Source organism: Hemicordylus capensis, chromosome 2 (assembly GCF_027244095.1).
Source record: "Hemicordylus capensis ecotype Gifberg chromosome 2, rHemCap1.1.pri, whole genome shotgun sequence".
Taxonomy (NCBI): domain Eukaryota; kingdom Metazoa; phylum Chordata; class Lepidosauria; order Squamata; family Cordylidae; genus Hemicordylus; species Hemicordylus capensis.
The window spans coordinates 276,706,852-276,719,115 of NC_069658.1; the positions used below are offsets into that span (position 1 = coordinate 276,706,852).

A 12,264-nucleotide genomic window follows, 5' to 3' on the forward strand; every position below is an offset into this window, starting at 1 on the left:
TCAACATTTTGCCGCCTTCTCTTAAACAGTTTTTGACAGTTTATGAGAAGCAGGCAAAATGTTGATATTGAAAATAGAAGAAACTGTGTTACAGAGATGCTGGATTCCTTGGAATCCAGCAGATTTTAATCCATTTGTAACAAAGAACATTTAAAAGTAAACTACTACATTTGGATTAATTATCTGAATAAACTGTACTGTACTCCTAAATGTAATACCTCAGACATGATCAATTTTATGAGCAAAGCAGGTTATCTATATATATATATTTCTCCTGGGTGTGCCCAGGAGAAATGCGTCCCGGCAGCCCAGCTGATTGGCTGGGCTGCGGGGGCGCCTGATTGGTCCTGGCACACCCAGGAGAACGGCGGCGGCCATGGCCGGGGAGCCAGGCGGGCCCGGCCGCGGAGTCGAGGCGGTGGGCCTGCAGGGCCCGGCGGCGGCGGCACCCTCGGGCCCGGCTGCGGCGGCGGCCGCAGCGCAGGCGGCGGTGGGCCCGGACGCACTAGAGGCACAGATGCTCTGTGCCCATAAGAAATGTACAAAAAGAAACAGTATGACTATGGAACTGCAAAAGGTGGTGTAAAAAAAAGAGTATTGTGTGTGTTTCAATCCCCCCCCCCCCCAAAAAATCCATTTTTTTGCAAAGGGAGAGGGGTTTTTATGACTTGAAAATTTCTGGAGATTTTACATCTTTCATTATGCTATTATGATTAAGTCCTCTTGGTTACAGAAACACTTGATTGTGAAAGAAGCTCAGATTCTTACGTGATTTCTCTGCCATAGCATGATTATTCTCAGCTGCTTATTCCTGTAAAGGCAACTGGTATTAACAAGATCATAACTACTGTTCAGAAATGATTATATATTTGGGAATATAACTTAAAGCAGCAGTTACTGTGGAGTAGTATTGAATAAGTCCAGCAGGTTGCTGTAGTAAGAAACTTGATGAGGCTCTCACAGTATGGTTTCATTTTTAGGGAAACATCCATTGGGAAAATGGAAGAGCAAGCCTCTTACTTTAGAATTTGTCTAATCTTTTTAGAGCAAAATTTTATCAATTTTTATATTTTAGTATGTCATCTTTTCTATCTTTAGGAGAATTTTTCCTCTGCTATGATCCTCGAAAAGATTACTGGGGTTTCCTAACCCCTATGACTGTGCCTAGGATCCAGGGTTTGGCAGCTGTCTACAACAACTCCATTTACTACATTGCTGGAACCTGTGGAAACCATCAGCGCATGTTTACCGTAGAGGCCTATGACATTGAGTTGAACAAATGGACTCGGAAGAAAGACTTCCCATGCGACCAGTCCATTAATCCATACATTAAACTTGTTGTCCTAAAGAATAAACTACATTTATTTGTCCGAGCTACTCAAGTCACTGTTGAGGAACATGTCTTCAGAACCAGCAGGAAGAATTCTCTGTACCAGTATGATGAAGTTACTGACCAGTGGCAGAAGGTGTATGAGACTCCAGATAAGCTCTGGGATTTAGGACGTCATTTTGAATGTGCTGTTGCTAAACTGTATCCTCAGTGTCTTCAGAAAGTTATTTGATCTCTCTCCTCCCCGCATCCCCCCCCCTTTTCATTGGTGAAAGGCCTTAGTGACTTGGTATTTAATGCTAGCAGAAAATTTTCTTTTTAAAAACAACCACTCCAATTCTGTCAGTATTTAATGTGAGTTGAAATCGATGGCTTTTTTAATATGGGGATGGGTGCTCTTTAAAGATTGCAGTGGGGAGAAGGAAATTAGTGGTTTAGTTTCCTAATGGATGTTTTCCTGTGGAGTAAGGAGTGGGTTACAAAGTGCAATTATCATCATTTTCTCTGCTAAGCATTTGATCATGTTTTTCAAGAGTGACAGTTTGACTCAGAGCAAGAGTAGTTGGATTGGAGTAACTATGCACTAAAGTGAAAGCAGATCTAACGTGAATAGCAAAGGTGAAGAGAGCAAGTTTGAAGTGACTTATTTAAAATACGGGTAAAATCTGAGGCAATATCAATAGTTTGCTATTTTAGATTCAGTGACACTAAATAGTTGAATATCTGGTCCTTATACCTCTTCTATATGTATAAAGGTACTGAAATATTTATGTTTATACATTGTGGTAGCTTGTGCTGAAATATCAAAATCTGCAGCAGAACGTGAATTTACCATTTGAAATGAAAGGCCTACTTCAGGGGACTGTTTCACCTCTCTTCTGTGGGTTTAGAGTTAATGTGTGTAGTTTCTGTTCTTAATCTTCCAACAGCATAATAAGGTGTCACTATTTCCTGACAGTTAAAAGTAGAGCTTCAGAAGCAGTTGAACTAGTTGGTCATCCCATAAAGGGCTTAAACCCAATGGTGCTAGTACATTTTTAATACTTGTAAGTCTGAAATGGGTCGACTGGGTCTGCTAATTTAAGACAGTTGGTTAGTATTAATGTCTCTAGTCTTAAACCTGTATCTTGCTGCTTTGTGTTTGAACACCCATTTTGAATTTCTCTTGGGAGTGATTTCATGTGTAGAAAAGGGATAGGCCAAGTAGTTGTAATGGCTGTTAGTTTGGGGAGATTTTGTTCCATCTCTTAGAAGATTAAGCGCTAAATGCACTTTTAAAAATCCATCTTCAAACCTGAACAGTGTCACTTGGGACACTCCTAGACAGCTAAAATGCGCTGGTTGAGATTGTGACTGCTGAGGAACATAACATTGGGCCAGCTTGCAAAAACATGATGTACTAAACCATCGCCTTGTTCTTTGCTGCTGCTGCCATTTTGGTATCTTTAATTTGCAACTAGTGAATTATCATGGAGCAATACTTGCCCCCAATCAGCCTAATATGGAAGCAGTTCTAGCTATCAGCAGTACCCTTGGATCCTTCTGTCTGTTGCCTGTCTCCTGCCCTCCAGTTGTTTCTGGAGTAATGTGAAGGTTTGCACTACTGAGCTCTCTTTCTGATCCAAGAACAACAACTTTGGAAGCCTGCAGTTGAAAACATTTTTTGGAACTAAGTTAGAGTTCAGTGTATTGAGATTCCTTCTCTATGAATAACTTATATTTGAAGTAGCAAAGTAGTCTTTTTCCTAAAATCTGAATCTAAAAACAACAAATATTACCTTCTACCAGTGATTCCTTGCCAGGATTCCTTGCTCAAGAATGAAGTGTGGCATCTCAGTTCACTCTCATTTGCTTTAAAACAGAAGTTGGCCTTATATTCATGGATGGTTGCTACTTTTATTTAATAGTAGACCCTCCAGTCAGTCAAAGTTAAGATATTAAATTAAGAACAAAATTAAGTAAATATGGGCTTGTAATTGCTGGTAAGACTTCTTGTTTTAATATGAATTCCACTTGACTTTGTATGTGTTTTAAACTTGCACAATATATTAAGAACACAACTGTGAAACTAAAAGGATGATAAAGCCTCCATTACATACCTCATCTTCCAGCAATTCAGCAAACAGCTTTTTGTTCAGGTTTCTTCAGATGTCGTCATGCTGAAGGTACAATAGTTCTGAACATTGAGACAAAACTCGCTTGAACCATTTGTTTTGCTTGCAAAATAATTTAATGCCCCATATTGTCTCTCTCGAGCATTCACATATCAGGCTAGGAAATAATATGTGCTAGGGAGCTGCAGTTTAATTAACACACACTTGTTGTTCATGAAGGGCCACAACATTGCATTCCACCTTCCCTCAAAAGCATTGAACTTGAGAAAGTAGCCGGGATGCAAAATCAAACAGATAGTGTTCATACAGCCTCTGATCCTGCAGCTGACCCTCTGTGCAGCTAATTGGTGATGTGAATGGGTACTGGGATGATGTGTGTGCCTGGCTCAGCTGCCATTCAGCATTGTAAAGTTATATCCTTGTCCACACTATTAAGTAACAACAGAATGGAAAAAGATCAGGGTGGACTGAAATGATCCCCAATACTGTGTGACTAATTCTAGGGCTGAAATATTATGAGGTGTGCTGTCCAATGTGGTGGGTGACTGCTATTTTAGATGTGAGTCATAGAGCTTATCTACACAGGAAGCTGAGGCTTTGACGTCCTAAGCATAGTTGCCAAGGCTGAATATTAAATGATGCTGAGTTATGGTTTCTTGGGGATACTGGTGTTCACAGGTTTTTTGTCTAGTTACTTTCATGTATTTAATGCTTTCATTATCCTTAGTTGGCTACATTTGCGCTGTTGTAAGCCTCTTAGCTGCAAACTTTTTGAAGCACCCTCCCTTACATTGTTGCATTAGTATTTTATTTTTTTTTGCAAAAAGTGTTATGTATCTTTCAAAAAGTTCAGTTAATTTTTTTATTAGACTTATTGCTGCTTTTTGACAATCTTCTCTATTTATTTAGTAGAAATGTCAATCTGACTTGAAATTTAAGACATAGCTTAAGTTAGCAAATGACCCTGTCATGTGATGTATAGAAGTACAATATGCTGTGGTTAATTCTGCAGCAGGTTTGTTCTTTTTTTAAAAAAAAAACAAAAACAAAAATCTGCACTAAATACAAATACTTTTTCTCTAACCATTTACATTGGGGGGTGGGAGGGTTTAACTGTAGCGTGCTTGAAAACTAACTCTTGACATTTTTGCCACGGGGATGGGATACACCGAGTCTTATGCATGAATAATTAACTATTTAAGCAGTAATATTAACAGAGAATCTTTAGTTGTTTACATGCTTTTAAATTATCCAGTGAGAATTTGCCAGTGTTTATATTGTGTTAGAATTGGATTTTTTTCAAAAGCAACCTTGCACAGAATTGGAACAGGTGACACAAACCTGCACCAAAGTTGTCATAATTGTGCGGTAACATATGCAGGGCTACGTTTGATTTCTTTGCCCATCCTCTCCCTGCTCTTCTTAGCCTATCTTGAGTCATGAATCTTTTTTTTTAAAAGCACATTGTTTTTGGAAACATGCTGGAAAAAGATCCCAGTGTAGATCTTGTTGATTTAGAGACATAGTCCACCAAGCGCTGCTGTTGCACATTGTCCACAGCATTGTACAAGTCCCACAAGCATAAACCAGGGCTGTGCAGTGGCAGTACCTAGTTGGCTGCTCCCCAAATCCACTACAACTGGCTTTGGTGTGTGTGTGCAGTGCATGTGGTTTGCATAATATCAGAGCTCCCTGTGTTCCAAAATTGGACTAGAAATGGCATCAGATGTTCAGCGCTCAGGTATGTTAGTAAGAAGTACTGTAGTCCTCTGAGGGCAAATGTGTGGTTTTGCCATAATTGCACAATTTTGCATTTTTACTTAATGTCATGTTAATTTTCTTATAATAAACCTGTTCAATATGATTGGTTTCAGTAGTTTGCTTTTTGTTCTTTAAACTTGCAACATATATTTCCAAAAAGCTGTGGCTTAGTATTGACAATTGTAAATGTTCTAGATAGTTACTCTCAGGGCTGATTCATACTTGTGGTTTCACTTTTTTCCACCGTAATCGGAGGCCATCCTCTAGTTAGGGGATTTCCTTCATGCTAAAAGAATCGACAGGAAGTTATCACAGCAAAGATTTCCTGTAGGCTAGGATGATCGCTAGTCCCCAGTTCCTTTCCTGTCGCCTTCAGGATTGGCAGCAGAGAGAGAGCTCCTCTAAACTTCGTTTCTTTACTTCCTTTGTTTTTTCTTTGTTCTCCTTGCTCACTATACCGGTCCTGCTGGTCTTTGCTTAAAACGATCTCATCCTCCCTGCTCATTCAGCTACTAAGCCTCTTTCCTAGCAAATCTCCTAAGAACTTGGAATCTCCCGCTCTTCCTCCCCTCTCTTGCCTTACTACCGCAGCCAATGGAGCGCGCTCATGCCGCCGACGCCATTATGGCTTCCTTGTCGGAGGGGGAAATGCCTACAAGCGCCACCCTTACAATGGGGGCGAGTTTGGGAGCAGGGTAGCAGGATTCAGTCCAACGCGCCACCTTTTCTAAGGGGGCTGATGCTGCATCACGAAAAAAGTCGAAGAAGAAGAAAGAGCGGCACGCTGCGGCGACGGAGCAGCTGAAGGCTGCCGGAAAGCTTCAAAGCCGCCGATCGCGCAGCTGAGCGAATGACTGCTTCTGCAGGCTGTCTGCCAGCAGCGACAGCCCAGGCGGATTCTGTCCCCAAGACTACTGGCCCACCAGGGAGCAGACCAGCTGGGGAAGGCTGCCAACACAGTGACGGGTGCCACGTTAACGCCCGTGACTGCTTCTGTGGCGAATCAGGGCAACAGAGCCCGGGAAGGGAACAACATGCCTGACTCCACAGAAGCCCGAGCTGCAGATGTCCAGGGGTCCAGCTCAGCGTTACTTGTGAGTAATTCCCCGTTGGGGCAGGGCGTTGCGGAACCAGCTATCTCTGAGGAAGGAGCCACGTGGCTGAGGGACTTTATAGCCAGGGAATTTAAAGCGCTTTTCCCTGCCCTGCCTATGGAGGCGGGGACGCCTCCACCCACAATAAGAATGGGACAGAGCAGAGACTCATCCTCCCCAGATTCTGCAATGGTCAGGGGGCCCATTCCTGGGGAGAACGGGGCCGTTTTGTCCCTCGGGCACCCATACTCAGAAAAAGGAGGTGCTACCGCTCCCCCTCAACTTCCTCCTCAGAGCCTGAGTGTGCACCCCTGAAAAGACAATCTAGAAGGCCCCCACCTGGTACGCCTGCAGCCCTAGTCCCCCAAGGTTCAGGAGGAAAGTCACTCCCAATCCCACAAGGTCCAGGGGCCAACCCAGATGTACCCCCAGGGGTCTGACAGCCCGGATCACTCCTTGGGGACAGAGGAGGGAAAGATATCTGAGGAGGGGGAGCTGCCTCAGCAGCCTGCAAGATCGACCCACCTATTCACTCAGTCAGATTTTGAGGTTCTGCTGGCAAAGACACGGCACACTATTAATGCGGTCTCCCTGCTGGAACCCCTGGAAGTCAGGCAGGAGCTGGATCAGGAGGTCTTCCCTTCTACCTCCAATCCTGCACCTATAGTCCCCCTCCCCCAATGGTTTCTGTCCACTTTAACGTTCGAATGGAACACACCCTTCTCCCACAGGTCTATGGCCCAGTTTTATAACAAGCTCTACACACTCCCACTCCCACCAGTTGGCTGAAGGGCCTGCTCTACGCCTTTCCCCCCACAGCGATAATCATCAGAGTGATTCAGAAAACACGGCAGGAAGAGACCAACATCATCCTAATCGCCCCCCGGTGGCCACGTTGACCATGGTTTGCCGACCTACTAGTAATGTCAGTACAGCCACCCTGGCCTCTCCCAAGGAGACCAGACCTACTATCCCAGGATCCCGTGCTCCACCCCGATCCAGAATGGCTCCAACTCTGCGCCTGGATGCTGAGCGGGAAGCGTTAGCGGCCCTGGGGTACAACCACAAGGTACAGTCAACAATCTTGGCCTCTAGAAGGACATCCACCAACAGAATTTATCAGACCACCTGGAGGGCCTTTTTGCTATGGTGCAGAAGAAAGGAGGTCTCACCCACTACAGCTAAAGTTCAGGACGTACTCTGGTTCTTTCAAGATGGACTTGACCAGGGGCTGCGGGCTAGCACCCTACGAAGACAAACCTCAGCTCTGGCCTCCATACTCGAGCTAAATTTGAAAGGCTCGATTCTTCTTCACCCACACATTAGGCGTTTCTTGAGAGGGGCCTCAAATTTGGCCCCACCACCATTGCCAAGGTTCCCGTCATGGGACCTGAACAAGGTCCTCAACACACTCACAAGACCCCCATTTGAACCCCTTAAAGAGTCCTCCCTCAGAGTACTCACAGGGAAGGTACTATTTCTGGTGGCAATCACTTCTGCGTGCAGGGTGTCAGAACTTAGCGCCCTTTCAGTACGAAAGGAACTGTGCATCTTTCAGGAGGCGGCGGCGATCTTGTACCTAGACCCAACATTCTTACCCAAGGTAAACTCGATTTTCCACAGGTCACAACCGGTCATATTGCCTTCCTTCTGTCCAAAACCATCACACCCAAGGGAGAGAGCCTGGCACTCCCTGGACGTCAGAAGAGCTTTGCGCACATACATCAGGAGGACAAGGACTTTCCGCAGGACGGAGTCCCTATTTGTATCTTACAATCCAGCAAATATGGGAAATAAGGTGTCAAAGACCACCTTGGCGAGATAGATACGAGAGACCATCATACTGGCCTACAACACCTTAGACATTCCGGTCCCAGGAGGCATTACAGCACACTCCACGAGGAGTGCAGCCACCTCAGCAGCCTTCTCAGCCAGAGCATCGCTTCAGACTATCTGCCAGGCAGCAACATGGACTTCGGTCACTCCGTTCATAAAACACTACAAGATCTCAGCCTTCCATGAGGAGCAGGCAGCTTTCGGCCAAACTGTTCTCCAGCAGGTTGTCTAATACACTTATAGACTTCCACGCCCCACCCAGACTGTTCATCCTGCTTGGGTATGTCCCTAACTAGGGGATGGGCTCCGATTATGGTGGAAAAAGGAACATTGGGTCCTACCTGTGAAGGATCCTTTTTCACTGTAATCGGAGCCCATCCGTCCTGACCCGCGGAAGCAATTGGTACTAGTGATAAGTTTTTACAATAATAATGAGTACAATACTATTGGGGACAACACTGAAACATGAATCACGGGGCTGGACCAGATATAGACATCGAAAAATATATAGATGCTATAGTGTCATAAACGTGGTAGGGGTTACAATATTTTGTGAATAGATATTATAAATAGAAAATATTAACGTTCCAGAAGGAACAGAGAGTAGTCATTAAGAGGAGTCTGACGACGTCACGTGGATGGGCTTATCCCTTCGCAGGGGAGGGAGTCTGATCTATCTATTTCCCACTTTAAAAAATTTTATTCGTATTACTAACTTCAAAACAGAGCGCTCTCGCGCCATAGTTCTTCACAGCATCCTTCAGCACGACAGTTGGAACTGGGGACTAGCAATCATCCTAGCCTACAGGAAATCTTTGCTGTGATAACTTCCTGTCGATTCTGTTAGCATGAAGGAAATACCCTAACTAGAGGATGGGCTCCGATTACGGTGAAAAAGGACCCTTCACAGGTAAGACCCAATGTTCCTTTTTCATCTGAGCCATGTTTAGCAAATGCCTGAGATCTGTCCCACAAGCAAAACATAATATTTTTAGCATGCCATTCCATAGTCTGCACTTTTGGTAGCGGAGTGCCAAGGCTACACAACTCCAGCTAGGGGAAAATAGCTAGCTATCGCCTAGATGTTTGTTTGAACTGGCCCATTGATACCCACTTGTCCCTCCTTGTTCCTAATTAACCCCAGGAAAACAGAGACACACCCTTCTGCTGGTGGAGCAAAAAAAAAAAAACAAACGGTTGGGGAGAAGCTTCTATTAGAAATGGCCCACCTCACTGCTGCATGATGTTCCATTCCCAGATTACAAGGGTGAGTGCATGCGCCCGCACACACAGAGCACTAGTCAGGATAAAACTTGCATTTGCCTTAGAAAGCATGTAGTTTGACCCTAAATTCTTGCCCACATAGAAGGGTGTTGCTTCTGAAAAGAGAACAGGAAGAAGAGTAGTCCAGATACTGAACAGTCAGTCACTCAGGAGATATCTCTAGGAACCCTTGGCATTCCTGTTAAGTGTCCTCCAAGCATCATTGAATGATACTTTTTGGTTGTGGTCAAACTGATGGAGTTAGACTCAAAGATGCTTGGAGTCCTCCTAACCATATACAGAGAACCTATAGACAGCATATTAAATCAATTGCTAGCTAGTGTAAGTGAGCTTTTCTGTCCTAAATGAAGGGCACCTCCATGAAACCACTTAGCTTTGCCAATCTTGTTTAAGTCCCAGTGTTCATGTTTGATGACCACCATGTCAAATTATATTGCCTCTCTGCATAATATGTTCTTCCTGATTTGAGCATTCTCCTTTTCACCCTCGGTGTCAATATGTAGAATGTGGGAGTAGTTTGGGAGCAGCAACTGAGCAATATTACAAAACAGCAATTGATGTTGCCGGGGGAGTGGCCAGGTATATGAACACCCTTACTTGTGACTCTTGCAGGTTCTATGCCAGTTCCTTTCCTTTTTTGCTTTTTATATCTACATTGGGCCATTCACTTTTCCCCAACAAAGTAAGTATGCATTAAATTGAAACTGTGTTAGTTGAATCCTGAGTCATTATTCGTACCTTAATTCTTCCTTCAGATGTTGATTCTCCAGTTTGGTTTCTTTCCCCCTGCCTCCCACCCCTTGGTTGGACTCTAAAATCTAAAAATAATTGGGGGGTGGGGTGGGGGGAAGAGGGGGGGAAGATGTTAATCCATAACGGGGGTTGAAATGGCGTATTGCGCGGAATGTATTCTATAAACATGCTCTGTTGCACTGTGTAATGTGATGGACACAATCCTGGTAAAGTTCTAGAACATTAAGACCTATTGAGGTGATAGAATAGCAAGTAGCTAGATAAATCAATTTTTGTTTGCAGTACTGCATCATAGCCATCAGTTTTCAAACACAACCTTTGTTTTCACTCTCTCTCAACATTAGAACCAGGGGGTCATCCCATGAAACTGAAGGGCAGGAAATTTAGGACCAACAAAAGGAAGTACTTTTTCACACAGCACATAATTAATCTATGGAATTCTCTGCCATGGGATGTGATGGCCACTAGCTTGGATGGTTTTAAAAGGGCTTAGACAAAATCATGGAGGACTGGTGTATCAACGGCTACTAGTCTGGTGGCTATAGGCTACCTCCTGCCTCAGAGGCAAGATATCAGTTGCAGGGGAGCAACAGCAGGAGAGAGGGCATGTCCTCACCTCTTGCCTGTGGGTTTCTCAGAAGCATCTGGTGGGCCACTGTATGAAACAGGATGCTGGACTCGATAGGCCTTGGGCCTGACCTGGCAGGGCTGTAATTATATTCTTATTTGACTGCTATAGCAACAATAATTTGAGACTGCTGTGTCAGCTATTCACAAAAACTCTTGTTTGCAGAAGTGACCTATATGATTTCTGTCTAGAGAACGTTTTGGTTTTACCGTCATGGCATTGGAATAGATAATAAACTGCTCTCCCTGCAGGAGCTCTTGACTATTCTGAAGGAGTCCCACTACCAAGAACTCATGGTGATGAAGTCGTAGCTGTCATTGCTTCTGCAGGAGCAATTCTAGAAGTGATCATCACAGTCTGTTATGCTGCACACGATGTTTATGGGGAATGCCTGCCTGTTCAGTGCAGAACTGTTTTAAAACACAGAACCCTGAAACGCTTGCTACAAAAACCACAACCATGAGCTCTATCCCTGCAGAAGAGGGCTGCAGTCAGTCACAAGAGTGACTGACACTCTGTAAGTGCTGAGCCCAAAGGTACCAAATGAGCAGTTTCAGCCGAAAGATGAATATGACAAATACTTATATATCGATTTTCAACCAAAGTTTCCAAAGCGGTTGACATAAATATACATAAATAAATAAATGACGTGGCTCCCTGTCCATAAAGGGCTCACAATCTAAAAAAGAAACATAATTTAGATACCACCAGCAGCCCCTGGAGGAATACTGTGCTGGGGATGGCAGGTCTGGTAGGGTGTGGGGGTGAAGACTCGCAAGTTGGCAATGCAACACAGAATTGTGGAATACTTTAGACATGTGCACTGCAAGTTATGTTTGTCATTCTGTGTTGTCCTGAAGCAGAAAGCTGCTGTCGTACAAAACAATCTTTCTCCAAAGTCGAGCAAGTAGATTGATAGCAGATCAAGCAGTCACAAACATGAATTGTCCCCTGTGCTAAGCAGCATTTGCCTTGGTTTTCATTTGGATGGGTGACTACATGCGAGTGCTGTCTACAGTAATAGCTCTACCCAATAGCTGAGTGGTAGACTGTTGCTTGCTGGTCTTGAGGAGGGAGGAAGCAACAAGTTTGAGCAACACTTCCACAGCAAGGATATTAAATAAATAAATAACTCACCAAGAAAAGAGGGGAAGGAGAACCTAGGTCTGCGAATCTCCTAGGGTTGGATTTCTGGCTGGCTGGCAGTGTTTGTGTTTTTGCTATAGGAGAAGCCTGAGTGGGTGATCTATTCATTCCAAGCTGTGGTGAGACACACAAGGCAAGAAGAGGGTGAATACTACCAAACCTTCAACACTTTCTTGGAGGACAAAACTAAAAACCATTAATTAGCTGACAACTGTACCCAGTACCTAGCTTCAAACCCCATATACTCTAAATAGCCAATAAAACTAGTTATGAAGGTAGAATGCCAGCAGGGGAGGGGCTGCTTCCCAGTGTATTTCA

General features: G+C 44.1%; 1 protein-coding gene across 3 annotated transcripts in view; it reads left to right on the plus strand.

Moving 5' to 3' along the window:
- Window positions 1–5,308, plus strand: part of KBTBD8 (kelch repeat and BTB domain containing 8) — a 47,562-nt gene extending 42,254 nt beyond the window's left edge. For all 3 annotated transcript variants that reach the window (XM_053296273.1, XM_053296271.1, XM_053296270.1), the window contains one exon: window positions 1,099–5,308. In XM_053296273.1, coding sequence (XP_053152248.1) covers window positions 1,099–1,562 — 464 coding nt within the window. In that variant the 3' untranslated portion in view covers window positions 1,563–5,308. The remainder of the gene's footprint in view (window positions 1–1,098) is intronic.
- The last annotated feature ends 6,956 nt before the right edge of the window (window positions 5,309–12,264 follow it).